The 16404-nt window shown below is 40.2% G+C and overlaps 1 protein-coding gene across 1 annotated transcript in view; it reads right to left on the bottom strand.

Annotated features, from left to right (window-relative positions):
- Positions 1-16404, bottom strand: part of zfhx3b (zinc finger homeobox 3b) — a 375747-nt gene that overhangs the window by 153790 nt on the left and 205553 nt on the right. The window contains exon 4 of the mRNA XM_052028144.1: positions 3916-4147. Coding sequence (XP_051884104.1) covers positions 3916-4147 — 232 coding nt within the window. The remainder of the gene's footprint in view (positions 1-3915; positions 4148-16404) is intronic.

Below are 16404 nucleotides of genomic sequence, written 5' to 3'. Positions count from 1 at the left end.
CTCAGGATTTTTGTTGGTGAATCACCCTTCGGATCCTGATGTCAATATTGATTTCAATGGGGCGTCAGAAGAAGATGTCTAAAAAGCAAATGGCTAGGTATGCTTAAGTTTAATTATTTTAACTATTTCTGCATTTTATGTGTTTTTAATTAATGTTATCTTTTTAAAAAGATGCTTTATATTGCTTTTGATTATTTACTATACCCTCCATGTCAGTCAGACACCTGAAGCAATGGAGATTGGAGAGGTTACAGAGCTGAGGGAGTGAGCTTGCAAATGCCCATGTATATTTTGAGGTCAACTTGCAGAATTTAGAGGCCCTGGCGGATGTCCTGTGATGCCAGCACAAGGCAGGAGATCCACTTCTACAACCCAACACTGAGATCAAACACTAAAGGAACAATAATTTAAAGAGATATTTAATGTCCTCAACCGGCTCCATATATAAAAAAATCAGTGAGAATAGAAGGGAAGCTACCCTCACTTGAGGGGTTGTGGTGCCAGTGCCACCTGACTCTGACACAAGTGCACTTAGCACCACCTAAGGAAGTCTGAACAATCTACCCGTTCATTGTAATACACTGCATCCTCTTTGATTTGACCATCTGTAGACACATTCATTGTCATCTGTGCTGTTGTACCTTCATCAAGCATTTTAGGAGGAGTGGGATGATGCTGATGATGAATTCCATGGTGCCTCATTGATTGTGCGCAACACCTGTCAGCACCATCACAGAGACAGGCACCATGAGGGATGAGTAACTGAGGTCAGAGGGATACGTGTCACAGGGAGATACACTGAATACCAGCAGACTAGCACCAGCCTAAAACAAAGGTGATGCAGAGCTCTTCAGAGGTGGGTGGAGTTCAGATGAGAACTGTGATGGTGACACTTTCATAACAAGACTTATAGTGAGCTGTTGGGACTGAATGCAGGAGATGCCAAGTAGGGTGGAGGAGACCATCTGCCAGCTCTCATAGAAGCTTGTCCAGAGCCAGGAGACCATGACCTCCACAAGCCTCTGCTGGTGATCAGTGACAATTTGTCACACAGGGTTCACATGACAGCTGCTACGGAGACATAGCTGGAAGCCACATGAAGCCTTCTATACACTCGCACCCTGATCCAGTTAGAGCTCTGGTCTCTGCCACACAGGAGCAGCCTCAGCCTCTAAACGAAAAGTGTTAGGTCACCAAAGAGTTAGCTTGAGGTCCTCATTGAGTTGAGAAATGTCACTGGACACAGAAATGCTGCGGTTGAGGGTTGTCCCAGAGCAAAGGGATACAGAGTGTGAGTCATTCACTGTCTTCCATGGACAGGGAGATGCTCCACATCAGCAGATGGCTCCTCTGCGTGAGCAGGGACATGCATGTGGGACTGGTCTCTCTCCTGCAGGAACAGCACAGTGCCCAACCTTAAAACATTCAGACCCCTCTTCATCACCAACAGAGTCCTGCTCACGTCATGCATGGAAATGTTTTCAAGGAGAAGAGTGTGGACAGCAGGAACCAGACACCTGTGATCAGGGTCTGTCAGCCATATTAGCTGCAGGTTGAAACAATGGGGCAATATTCTGAGGGCCAACGGAAGGCTGGAGCTTTGCCTACCATGTCCCAAGTGGATGACTCATGTGCAGGTTCAGGGTGCTGCCATCTCCCCTCACAGGGGCACCACTTCACCTCACCCCATGATCTCTCAGCCCCTACAGCCTTAGACAGTAGCCTGGATGAAGCCAACCCACATAGGATGAGCTTCTCTTGTGTCATCAAGGACAATTATGAAAACTTAAAGTGAACAAAAGCAGCCTTGCAGCATCCGCACTGTGGACAATGTGACATAGTGTCAGGATGTTGAGGCTCATGTATAAGGTTGTGAAATGGGTAAGGCATGAAGGTGTTAAAGTACACACCAAATGTTAAGATTGTTTTAATTATTTGATTTTGTTGCCATTATTTGATTTTGTTGCTGTTATAAATGATTCTGAACACAATAGTACCATGTAAATGCAAGTTCAATCAGTGCAAATCATATTCCACCTTGCGAAGGGATAAGTGAAACTCTGTGGTAGCTTCCAGCACTGTCGTAGACTCTGCCATGCCTCAGCTAGGAAGGTTAATTAATGGATTGCCACCAGTAGCGTCACCACTGATGCATCCATGGAATGAGGATGTCAGCAGCTTAATGCCGGAGAAAACATCCTCCATTATTTTAGCACTCTCCCTGGACTTTGAAGGGCATTTGAGTAGCCTGCAGTGATCTCGGAAGCTGTTCAGTCAGGTTTCCCCGATGTCAGCAGAGCGTCCCTTTAAATAGTAAAGCAGTGCAAAGTGTTCCTCTTAGTACTGAGACTATCATAGGTTGCACCTTTGAGCTAACATCCATTACACCAGAGGGAAATTGGCTGTTGTGAATAGTGCCACTTGGTGTGTGTCTAATGCCGGTGAAACACCAAGTACACAGAAGTGCCTGGTGCAATTGTATGATGGGCACAATTTCACCAGAAAATAATTTTTGTGCGAATTGCACATTAAACCGTGGCATTAATCTATCCAATTTCTTGTAGTTAGTGGCTTCATGAAGGAACCATGCAACTACTCTCACATCAAGATCTGCAACATCTTTTTAAGGAATAGATCTCAGCTGGTGCTCAACAGTCATGTCCAATGACCTGGATATTCATAGAGCTAATTCATCTTAATTCATCAAAGAACTGCCTAATACAGTTCTGTCCGTTTTGGACTTTTTGCTATTATGTACCTCTGGACACAAAGAGCACAACTACACTAGGCTAGGTAGGATGAGTAAGTTTCATTTCCTGAAGGACATGGGTAAACCAGTTCAGATTCACTGTAACTGGGCAGTGCTTTACTGATGCCAATCCACAAATATTCAGATATATTGAATTCAACATCACACTTTGAACTTATAACTTCTATTTTGCTTTTTAGTACTGCAACCACAAGCCTACTATCAGAATATTCGCTACAGAGCCATTTAAATACACACCAAACTGCCCACACTACTAGACAATTATTTATAGCTTTTAGCATTAGTTTTTGCATTCAGTGTTCCTTCTCTTTGCCAACCCCCTTATGAAATAAATACTGTTCAAATGCATTCATTTGAGGCTGATAAGTCATTAGTTTTGTCATGAGACCCAATTTTTGTGCCAATGTCTATGTTCATTTGATGGCTGCTTCTCTAAGTGCTGACAAGTACAGGGAGAGTAAAATATGCCCTCTGGTTAATGTCATGAAGCCTTTTGCTATTGGTAGAATTATTGCTTACATTTTATTTTAAAAAATCTTTACTTAAATATTTTGCATACATTAACAAAAATAAAGTTGGCACCATTATCCTGCACTAAAGAAACTCATTATACATGAAGTAGATGGTAATGTTTAACTGTGATCAGTTACTGCTTTATAATTGTCCCAAGACTACGGGTCTATTCTTTTGCATACAAGGAGCATTTAGTTCAAATATGCCACTGTGTCTCACTGCTGTAATTATTGCCATTGATGCCAGCTCCAGTAGAAGGTAAGACAAGGGTAACTGAATCACATTCAAGGTCCTTTTGTTGGTCCAGTGAATGGGAATATCAAATCATACATTGTTCATGGCTTTCTAAGAAGATTTGTTTTTAAAAGATGAGACGATTACCTCAAGATTGGTTCCTATTTTTAATGTGCTCTCCATAAAAGAAATAAAATCTACTGTAGTGGTTAAATTGATTTATTCCCTTTAGAATCTACATCAAACATATTCCACTATCTGAAGTATTTTGATGAATTAACTCGTGTCAAGAAACAATTTTCTTAAATGAGTTTATTAACCTCTAGACTTTGGCAGGTCAGTGAAAAAGGATTCAACTAGCTTTGCAAGATGTGTGTTAAAAACCAGTGGGTACTTACCAGTCTCAGCAGCAGGACACTTGCGAATGGTGAAGATCTGCCCAAGGTCATCGTCATCCTCTGGCAAACCCTTCTGCAGCCGCTGTAATTTGCGTAGGCTCTCACTGCGTTGGTGTTTCATGGAGCGGACGTGCTGGATCAGGTTAAGTTTTGCCTTGGTAGAGTAGTTACACAGTGAACAATGGTAGTAACACGCTTCGGCCTCCACCGTGCTGTCATGCTGCTGCAAGTGCTAAAAAAGTGGGAGAAAAAAATTGGGATTTAACATCTCTCATATATATCGCCATTGCATTTTACGTTAGAAACATGTTCTTTTTGTACAAAAGATACTTCTTTCTTCAGTTTCCCCTCATAAGAAAAGCATTCAGATACAGAGACAACATTTGCAAACGATTTCAGTCCAGGACGCACTCTACCTGTCTATGTTCTACAGACCAGTAATTACTAAAACAGGGAGTGTCCGTAAGCATTTTCCCACTTTCTCTTCTCATACTGAAGTATTTATTCAACACTCCAGCTCCTCATTTATAGCAAGATGATCAACTTACATTTATATAGCTCGTTTAATGCAGCAATATGTCCCAAGGTGCTTCACAGCAGCATTATCAAACAAAATCTGTCAGCATTGCCATGAGTAGCTATTAGGAGAGATGGTCAATAGCATTCTAATTAGCATCATGAAGACACAGGGAAAGGTGTCCAGAACTTAATGCCTTGGCAACTGAATCCACAGCCGTTTATGGTGAAGCAATCTCATTTAGGGATGATTATGAGACATAGATGTTGCAAAGGCTTGCAAAGTGGGAGGAGATTTCAGAGACAGGTAAGAAGGGGCATGGACAGACTTGAAGACATGGGTGAATTTTGAAAATCAAGATGCTGCTTATGTGGGAGCCGCTGTGGATCAACAAAAAAGTGCCGATGGGTGAACAGGATATGGTGCGAGTTAAGAACCTTGTGTTTATAGACTATGTGAACTTAAAGAGCTGTTGAGTCCTTTGTGACTGGTCCTCGAATTCCCCAACAGTGTTGAAATAAATTAGAGCCAGCCCAGTTAGTAATCAACAGTTTTTTTTCCTTAAGGGTAGTGACTTCTTCCCCCAAAATACTGCTGGGACTGAAAGTGAACTTTACAAGACTGAGGTTAACTTATCTTTGTTTGGTGCGTACGTGAAAGGTTATTGGGAAAAGGTGGGAAGAAAGAGTTGAGATACGTATCAGTCATGAACAAACTAAATGCCTGAACATCCTCATGGGACTGAATTGTCTGCTTCTCTTTCTACGTTCCTAAAAATTTCATCTGACCAAGTTGTTTAATTTACTTGGATGTTATTCAACCCCAGCCAGCCAATGGCTGAAAGGGCAAGTTAATAGTTTTCATCCTTTAATTACACTGACTTCCAACATCAATCTTTGTCAGCACACTTAAACATGTTTTATTGCTAGTTGTCTTGATTTTCTAAATGAATTTGAATTTGTATGTAAGTTTGGCTCTTTCATCAGTGCTTTACACTTTGAACTTTCCCTTTGTTGACTTTGACTATCTTCTATACCAATTCAAATACCCTTGCTTTATTCCAAAAAGCCAAACTACCTTCTACTCTTTCACATGAACACACTAAATTTACACCTGTTTTATTTAGATTTCTCTTCAGCACTGCCCCATTCTCCGCTTATCGATGTGAGGACCTTTCTAAAATCTCTCTCTCTGAAGTTTAATAATCTAACACTCATGCTCTGGGCTTTTTCTTTCCTTTCACCAAACCAAGGGACCTCATTTACCAGCTGTGCCCTCACCTCAACCCTTACTATAATGCACCTATTGTTCAGCAGCATTAGGTCAAGTGCGGTTTTATTTTTAGGCCTCCCAAGACATTTCAGTTCATGTTGCTGCCCTATACCATTTTTAGAAATTCTCAATTCCAAGCACACACAACCTCCTTTTAAGGTCTAAATCCCCCATTTATTAAATCATTGCCACTGCTGGATGCTTTCCTCACTTCCCTGTGAAATATCTGATCACTATTAGGTACTTGGTCTGAAAGTCTGCAACAAGCTGCCACCAGTAGCTTTGCCTCATTTAAGTGTATCCCAAGTGAATCAGTTTCCCCTGAGACCTCTCTGATGTTGTGACTTCCCTGGACCTTTATGTTTCTTCTTTATACTGCTCCACCTCTATGCAGACATCTCTCTATTTATACCTTTGAGGGTCCACATGTGCTCCTTCCCCTGCTGCTGGATTTCTAACATTTTTTAATAACCTACCCTATCCGATCTTTCTTTCCCCATTTATGCTGGTCTTTTAAATTCATTCTTGAGAAGCGGACATTGCTGGTAATGCAGATATTTATTGTCCAATCGCAGAAACAACTGACTGCCCTGAAATTATAAGTCATCCAGATTGTCATGGAACCAGAGTGGCATACATCCAGAAATTCAGCAGCACTCAACATACTATATAGTGGCAAGTGCATGTTTGAAACTGCTTCCAAAAGTGATCTGCAATGGAATAAAACACTCTATAAACATCAAAGGGGATGTACTTTGGGCAAGGTAAGAACAGCAGTTTTCCTTCCCTAAATGATAGTGCTGAACCAATTAGATGTTAGTTAATTTATCACCTTTATAGAACAGTACAACACAGGAACAGGCCCTTCGGCCCACAATGTCTGTGTTGAACATGATGCCAAACTGAACTAATTCCTTCTGCCTGCACATCATCCCTATTGCTCCGTTCCCTGCATATTCATGTGCCTACCTAAAAGCCTCTTTAATGCCCCTATCATATCTGCTTCCGCCACCACCCCTGGCAGCACATTCCAGGTAATTAGCACTCTATGTAAGAAAACACACGCCCCACAATCTCCTTTAAACTTTCCCCCTCACCTTTGTAATCTCCCTTACTGATACTGCTTTTTGCTTCTAGTATTTTTAAAAATAATTTCTCAGACTTCTGTGGTGAATTGTATTTGAATGGATGTTCTCTGGATTATTCATTCAGTAACATAAGATAAGGTATTTTTATTAGTCACATGTACATCGAAACACACAGTGAAATGCATCTTTTGCGTAGAGTGTTCTGGGGGTGGTCCGCAAGTGTCGCCACGCTTCCGGCGCCAATATAGCATTGCCCACAACTTCCTAACCCGTACATCTTTGGAATGTGGGAGGAAGCTGGAGCACCCGGAGGAAACCCACGCAGACACGGGGAGAACGTACAAAGTCCTTATAGACAGCAGCCGGAATTGAACCCGGGTCGCTGGCGCTGTAATAGCGTTATGCATAATGCTGTAATAGCGTTACCAGTACTTTAATAACATCCCTTAATGTCTGTTATTACTTAACCAATGTTTTTTTTTAGTTCAACATGGCCTTCCTTCACCACATTATATATCTTCTTTTTATCTCCTATTCAAACTTATTTGGTATATGTAGACCGGCACAAACCATTTATCTTCATCTTGGTAATTTAATCACTCATCTCCCAACAACTGAACCATCTTTTGAGTATGTTAAAGTCCACCCTGTTTGTACATTCACTAACCACATATCGATGAATCCCATTCCAGCCTTCGTTACTTTTCCTGGATGTGGCTTTGTTTCCTGTGGCTTTGGTCCCTCCCTTAAGTTTGTTGCCTGAAATTATTTTTGAGGGTTCTTGGATTCCTAAACTTTGATTCCAATTCATAGCTTACAGGAAAGATTGAAACTGAAGGTATTGTCATACAAACAACAGTGGAAATATGGGTGGGGTGAGAGCGTTAAGACAGGCCTTTCCACGTGATTACTGGAATTTTTGGACAGCTATACAAGAGGACACTGGCACTGATCACAGAGATTAATAAATAAAATGTGGGGAAGAACCCAAGCTTGTCCTGAGAGAAAATCATAAGAGACAAGAGAACTGTTCCACCATCACCTGTTAATATTCAACCAACAAAAATCTACTTAAGCTATTTACCACAAACCACAACTTTTAGCTGTAGAATTCTAATTCAAAGACTCTGCAGTCAGGCAATTTGCAAGATGCAAATTCTAATCTAAGACACATGACAGGTTTGACGCAAGTCAATCCTTGAATACTCAGCTTATTCATACAAAATCTCTGGGAACTGGATATATGGGGCAACATGAAACACAAATTTGCAAACAAAAATTAATTTAGATTTTAACTAAAAATAAATGCACTGCTTTCCCACACCAGCAGTATCTTTAATAAAATACAAAAGCTTTTGTAAATCAGTACCGAGAATCATATTCTAAATTACACTGGCCAAGAAATACTGAAATATTTAAAATGAGTCCCACTTTAGTCCAAATCTAGCTTTATTTCACAGCGTCTACCAAATTTAATTTGGAAATTTTCTAAAATTTGGGGAAGATACTCATTTCACACTGACTCAATGCAAAAATTATAAACTTAAGGGCTGGTGTTTATTTACTGCCTCAGAATCTTGGCAATTTTTTTTTGAAATAGATAAATTGTTGTTTGGTAGGTAAGCAAAGGGACCAGGATAGAAAATTAATGTATAAGGGTATCACTAAATAAGGTATTTTCAAAGCTACTTCCCTGCCACTCATTTAGACCTCTGCTCAGTTACATTTTGACTAACAGCAACAAGCTAATGAACAGTCCGTCTCTCTAGCTGGAGCAATTTACTGGTAATTGGTAAGCTTGGAGTTGAGAAAAAGTGAAACAGTTACTGTTCTGACATAGACCAGTTATTTGTAGAAACAGCGTCTTAGGGGAAAAGTCTAAATAATACATAAGGGTATCAAGCTTCCCGGTGGAGGTGAAGAAACATGTTGCTGGGGTTGAACAGATCGATTAACAGACCATTGGTAAACTATGCAGCTGTAGTTCATGGCAGAGAGCATGCACAGATTGTTATGAAATAGGGGAAAATTTGAGTTAGTTTTTCTTTATTTTGAAGAAAACTGACATCAACATGCACCAGACATGATCCACACATACCTAAACGGGACAAAAATATTAAAATTTATTCTTCTTGCAACAGATGATGCTGTCATTAGTTTGAAAGATAGTGCACTGAACTTTAGATCATTTTATGTATTTTCAGAATTACTCACAGCTGGCTAACAAGCTTAAATATTTTGTAATCAGCTTCTCAATGTATAACAAGTTTTAACGAATTAAGTATTTCAAGGACAGCACTTAATTTTATTACAATTCTCTTTAAAAGAATTTAAAAATGTCTGCTTTGATCTCACACATCCATACTAGTGTTCATTAGCAAGTACCCAGTGCAGCATCCCATAAACATAGCGGTTATAGCTTGCTCAAGCTCAAGACAAGCTTCAGGCACAGCATCCCCTTGAGCTGCACACGATGTTCATACCAGCAGTGTAAAAAAAACTAAATTTGTTTGATCTCTTTGTTGCATTGGGGTGGTTTAGGGTGGTGGAGGGGTGGATATTTCTTCAAGTCTTCCCTTTCAGCTGAGGCTTAATGTGTAATTGCTGTTAGTTCTGGACTCAGAAATTACCATGAAAAGATTATTTAAAGGAAGTCTTTATATCTATTTTGATTGGTGAGATTTGAAAATGGCAAGCCATTAGTGCATTCAATGTATGGCATTGTAGGACTGATCCACATCCACTGCCCCCTTACTTTATATGTATTCAATGTGATATAAACATGCCAGAGTAAAACTGGGTCCAAGCTAAATACACTTATCTATGATAAATTTTGCCTATCATTTTATGTACAGGGCCAGACATACAGGGAAATGCACAATAAGTGGTTCAGGTATAGGCATAAGATAGATACAGGAATGAAAAGCTGCATAACTATTCTGCAGAATTATAAATATTGAAGTACTTTTACTTCCGCCTAACTACACCAATCTATATTTTTTCTTCTTTATCAATGTTAAATCAAACTTCATGAAGGTTTTTACAACACGCCATTTTTCATTAACTAATTCACTTCTTTGCATGTAAACACGTACGAAGTATTAAAGATTAAAATATCATTAACAAACGACGTCACGTTGCTTCCTTTCTTCAAACAGATAATTATTATAACAGTTCCCACTAAGTCCCTAATGCCATTGCAATACATTCTTTCTTTATGATTTCCTTAACCGATGTTGCTTTCTTCCTCCAACATCAAATGCTCTTCCATGACTGGTTTTAAATCTTCAATAGCAATTCTCTTGGATGAGGATGCAGACTGATCAATTCACTTTCTCATTTTACAGACACTACCTAACCTGGATTTCAAGCCAATAGATTTTTGAGCTGTGTTTTCTTACTGTGCACGATTCATTAATAGCACTAGCAAGAAGATATCATGTGCAGTGTGGAACCAAAGTTCAGTGTTGCCTGATCATTTTTATCTGGTTAAAAATGCAAATTTGAGTGGCACTTTATTTCCAAATGTTGCTGCGTGATGCCAGGTTTTATTTCATGAAAATACTTTTATTTTAAAATAGAAGTATAGAGTCTTTTAATTTTACGTTTATACCAATACAACAAAAGGACATATATCTGATCTAGTCTTACTCACTGTAGTCATACCGGAATATACATAAAACTGGGAAGACTTGGGGCTTTACAGACATCCATTGGGATTTACAACCCAGCAAAGGTTACTTCCACATGTTATTCAAGTAAAATTTTAATTTGAAGTTGGCAAATGTAATTTGTTTGTATGTGCACCCCCCTGCACTAATTATAATGTAATCATCAGGGATCAAAATATATTAAATTAAACTCACTACAAGTGCATTCCTTAGTCTTCTGAGTACGGACACCTCATTTCCACACTCAGACATATAGTGCAATAAGGCAACCATTTTTAAATGTATCCCACAGAAGACCAATCTTCAATTAACTTTAATTTTTGATCTGATTACTTTTATTCTCATTACTGCTTTAATACTTTTACATTATGAAAACTACCTTCCATCAGAATTGGTATTGTTGAAACACAAGAATAGATTGTCCACAATTGTCAGTTAAAGACGTGCATTTTCTAGATAAAAAGACTTGCATTTATAATTTGCCTTTAAAGACTTCAAAAAGTCCCAAAGCATTTTACAGCTAATGAAATACATTTGAAGAATATCCACTTCAGTAATGTAGGTAAAGCAGCCACCAGCTTCAGCGATGCAAGGTCTCACAAACAGCAATGTGATAGTGGACAGATGATCTTATGTTTTTTGGGTTTTGGCTGAGTGATTAACATTGAACAGCAGTTTCCCCAAATTTGAAATACCGATCTTTTATAACACCTGAGAGGGTCCCAAGTTAACATCTTGGCTGAAAGACAGCACCTCCCCAAATAGCAACAGCTCAAAACTTTAAAACTCAGAGGTTTGAATGTCAAAATTGACACTAAAGTTAAGACTACTTTCCTGTTGGAAATTGTTGCAATTGTGTCGTTGAGATGCTCAGTTTGTTAAAAGTAAATTGTTCAGCACAAAAGGTAAGAGGTTATTTTTCTCCAAAGCCCTCCAGTGCTACAGGTTAAGGCAATACCAACACAAATGACCACCACACAAACACGTGCTCGATGATACTATTTTATAAATATTCAGTAACTTCACACTGAAAGGCAACATAAACAGCAACAACATTGATGAAACCATTCATTGTTGCCAGGGGCAGCCTTTAGAAGTTGATGTTGAATGTGTAAAACCCACAGGAACCAAGAGGGATAGCTTTGAACCCAGCCCCAATTTGTGGGAACAGAGTCATTAGCATACTTAGGTTAGAGTCACTGCAACAACTCTATCAGGGGTGTTCATCACAATTGGCAACCCCAATGTAGGAACTGTTCCCATGTCACTTTGATGAAGGAGCTGCAAATCAGGCAGTGCCTCACAGGAATGGTCTCACATCTGCAGGTTCCAAACATTTTGGGCTGCACCAGCAAAGAAATCAATCTCCACTGAGATGAAGTACTTGCTATCTGTAGCAGAGATGTCTCTTCTTTGGAGAGGGTGCAGAAGACATTTACCAGGATGCTGCCTGGATTAGAGGGTATTAGCTATAAGGAGAGGTTGAACAAATGTGGATTGTTTTCTCTGGAGGCTGAAGGGAGACCTCATAGAAGCTTATAAAATTGTGAGAGGCACAGGTAGGGTAGACAGTCAGAATATTTTTCCCAGGGTAGAAACGTCAAATACTAGAGGGCACAGCTTTACGGTGAGGGGGGGATAATTTAAAGGAGATGTGTGGGGCAAGTTTTGTTTTTACATAGACAGTGGTAGGTGCTTGGAATGCTCTGCCAGGGGTGGTGGTGGAAGCAGATATAGTAGAGGCATTTAAGAGGCGTCTAGATAGTCACACAGATATGCAGGGAATGGAGGGATATAGATCATGTGCAGCAGGAAGGGATTAGTTTAATTTGGCATCATGTTCCGCACAGACATCGTGGGCCAAAAGACCTGTTCCTGTGTTGCACTGTTCTATGCAGCATTCTGGAGCCTTGATTAAGTTCACAAAATGACTTTGTTACATGAGATCTATTATCATGGTTAATGGATGGAATTTCCCAGGACTTTATCCCAGCCATGCCGACTTAGCGCAAGGATGGTGGTGGGGATGGAGATCTAATCTTCCATCCAGGCAGAACTGCAGCAGAACCAGGTGTCATCTGTTTGGCTGCAATGACTAACATGCGCTCAATACCATCATGGAATTTCAAGTGCAATATCTCAAGGCTAATATTAAGGTCAAAAATGAACTAATAATTTTGAATTCTTATCTATGTTTGGGTTGGAGTAGAAAACATGTCTACATATTTAAACTAAATAGTAGGGGAGTGGGTTCAACAGATTGGAAAAGTATGGATACAGTAAAAGGGAAGGAGAGTGCAAGAGAGGTTACTGAAGTCTCCAGAATAAAGAATAAGACAGAAAGTTTAGAAAGGGATGAGAATTTAACTTCAGGCAACATGGAGACAAATTTGAGAAGAAGGGTGGTGAATACAGGACTGAAGGTGTTATATTTGAAAGCACGCAGTATACAAAATAAGGTAGATGAGCTTACAGCGCAGTTAGAAATTGGCAGGTATGATGTTGTAGGCATCACAGAGTCGTGGTTGAAAGAAGATCACAGCTGGGAGCTAAGCATCCAAGGATATACATCCTATCGAAAAGACAGGCAAATGGGCAGAGGGGATAGGGTTGGTCTGTTGATGAAAAATGAAATCAAATCCTTAGAAAGAAGTGACATAGGATCAGAAGATGTAGAATCCTTGTGGGTGGAGTTAAGAAACTGCAAGGGTAAAAAGACCCTGTTGGGAATTTTATACAGACCTCTGAATGGTCGCCAGGATGCAGGTACAAATTACAACAGGAGATAGAAAAGGCATGTAAAAAGGGCAATGTTACAGTGGTCATGGGGGATTTCAATATGCAGGCAGATTGGGAAAATCAGGTTGGTACTGGATCCCAAGAGAAGGAATTTGTAGAATGCCTATGAGATGGCTTTTTATAGCAGCTTGTGGTCGAGCCCATGAGGGAAAAGGTAATTCTGGATTTGGTGTTATGCAATGAACCAGATTTGATTAGGGAGCTTAAGGTAAAGGAACCCTTAGGGTGCAGTGATCATAATATGATAGCATTCACCCTGCAGATTGAGAGGGAGAAGCGAAAATCAGATGTATCGGTATTATAGTTGAGTAAAGGTAACTATGGAGGCATGAGAGAGGAGCTGGCCAAAGTTGATTGAAAGGGGACCCTAGCAGGGATGATGGTAGAGCAGCAATGGCAGGAGTTTCTGGGAGTAATTTGGAAGATGCAGGATCAGTTCATCCCAAAGAAGAAGCAGCATTCTATAGGGAGGATGAGGCAGCCGTGGCTGACAAGGGAAGTCAAAGACAGCATAAAAGCAAAAGAGAGGGCATACAATATTGCAAAAATTAGTGGGAAGCTAGAGGATTGGGAAGCTTTTAAAAACCAACAGAAGGCAACTAAAAAGCAATAAGGGGAGAAAAGATGAAATATGAAGGTAAGCTGGCCAATAATATATAAGAGGATACAAAATTTTTTTCAGATATATAAAGAGTAAAAGAGAGGCAAGAGTGGACATCGGATTGCTGGAAAATGACGCTGGAGAGGTAGTAATGGGGAACAAAGAAATGGAAGATGAACTGAATATGTATTTAGCATCAGTCTTCACTGTGGAAGACACCAGCAATATACCAGAAGTTCGAGAGAGTCAGGGAACAGAAGTGAATGTAGTCGCTATTACTAAGGAGAAGGTGCTTGGGAAGCTGAAAGGTCTGAAAGTGGATAAGTCACCTGGACTGGATGGACTATACCCCAGGATTCTGAAAGAGGCAGATGAAGAGATTGTGGAGGCATTAAGAATCTTTCAAGAATCACTAGATTCAGGAACGGTTCCGGAGGACTAGAAAATCACAAATGTCACTTCACTCTTTAAGAAGGGAGGAAGGCAAAAGGCAGGAAATTACAGGCAAGTTAGCCTAACTTCAGTGGTCGGCAAAATATTAGAGTCGATTATTCAGGATGAGGTTGCCAGGTACTTGGAAGCACATAATAAAATAGGCCGAAGTCAGCATGGTTTCCTTAAAGGGGAAATCTTGTCTGACAAATCTGTTGGAACTCTTTGAGGAAGTAACAGGCAGGATTGACAAAGGAGAGTCAGTGGATGTTGTTTACTTGGATTTTCAGGTGGCCTTTGACAAGGTGCTGCACATGAGGCTGCTAAATGAGATAGGAGCCCATGGTATTACAGGAAAGGTACTAGTCTGGATAGAAGATTGGCTGACTGGCAGAAGGCAAAGAGTGGGGATAAAGAGGGCCTTTTCTGGTTGGCTGCCAGTGACTAGTGGTGTTCCACAGGGGTCAGTGTTGGGTCTGCTACTTTTCATGTTATATGTTAATTATCTGGATGATGGAATTGATGGCTTTGTGGCTAAGTTTGCGGATGATACAAAGATAGGTGGAGGGGCAGGTAGTGTTGAGGAAGCAGGGAGTGTGCAGAAGGACTTGGACAGGTTGGGAGAATGGGCAAACAAGTGGCAGATGGAATACAGCATAGGGAAATGTACGGTCATGCACTTTGGTAGAAGGAATGAAGGCGTTGACTATTTTCTAAACAGGGAGTGAATTCAGAAATCAGAGGTGCAAAGGGACTTAGGAGTCCTAGTGCAGGATTCCCTAAATGCTAACTTGTAGGTTGAGTCGGTAGTAAGGAAAGCAAATGCAATGTTAGCATTCATTTCGAGAGGACTAGAATATAAAAGCAAGGATGTAATGCTGGAGTATTGTGAGCAGTTTTGGTCACCATATCTAAGGAAGGATGTGCTGGCTTTACAAGAATGATCCCAGGAATGAAAGGGTTAATGTATGAGGAGCATTTGATGGCTCTGGGCCTGTACTCATTGGAGTTTGGGGGGGGGGGGGGGGAAGGGGGATCTCATTGAAACCTATATGAAAGGCCTGCATTGAGTCGACATGGAGAGGATGTTTCTAGCAGTGGGAGAGTCTAGGATCAGAAGGCACAGCCTCAGAATGGAGGGATGTCCCTTTAGAAAAGAGATGAGGAGGAATTTCTTTAACCAGAGGGTGGTGAATCTGTGGGATTCACTGCCGCAGACGGCTGTGGAGATCAAGTTATTGTGAATATTTAAAGCGGAGGTTGATAGTTCTTGATTAGTATGGGCATCAAAGGTAACAGGGAGAAGGCAGGAGAATGGGGTTGAGGGAAAAATAAATAAGCCATGATTGAATGGCAGAGCAGACTTGATGGGCTGAATGGCCTAATTCTGTTCCTATATCTTATGGTCTTATGGTGCATTTTGGGAAACATTGGTTTACCACTGTCACTTAATATTTTTAACATTGAAACTTCATTCAAATGAACAAAAAATAATTTTTAGTACTTTAAGGACTTTTTAAATTATTGAACAATAACTTACTCATTACTTAAAGCAAGGCATCAGCTACTGTGTAATGCCAGATCCACATTAAATGTGGGAGGGTATTAATGCAGGAATATCTGTACTAGCAATCACCCTGTTGTAAGAGAAAGCATTTGTATGACTTTAATAAGCCAATGCAGAAAATCTATGATTGCAGCTGGAGATCTGAAATCTGGCTGTGTGGCCAGATTATATTATTTTAATTGCAATTGCTACCTATGCTTTGAATGCCTTTTAAACAAGCCTATTGTGAGAATGCAGAAGATTAGATCTGATCTCCGTAAAGAAAACAGGCACTGTCCAAAGTGCAACCAACAAAGCTCACAAACCAATGATCTTGCTGGCAGTGGTGACATTGGAATCTTCTAAAGAGAAAGTTCCTTGAATCTGACAAACCACACAAATTGTGCTACTTTCCCCTCATGTTTCCCTTCTGCTTCAGATCAGTAATTCAACTTAAATTATTATTAACTACTTTCAATGATAAACCTTCAGTAGTTGAAACCTACCTGGGGGAGTGAAATCCCATTGATTTCAGCAAGGGCCAGAGTTTACATGCAACAGTT

Source organism: Pristis pectinata, chromosome 13 (genome assembly GCF_009764475.1).
Source record: "Pristis pectinata isolate sPriPec2 chromosome 13, sPriPec2.1.pri, whole genome shotgun sequence".
NCBI classification, from domain to species: domain Eukaryota; kingdom Metazoa; phylum Chordata; class Chondrichthyes; order Rhinopristiformes; family Pristidae; genus Pristis; species Pristis pectinata.
This window is presented reverse-complemented; position numbering and strand designations above follow the sequence as displayed.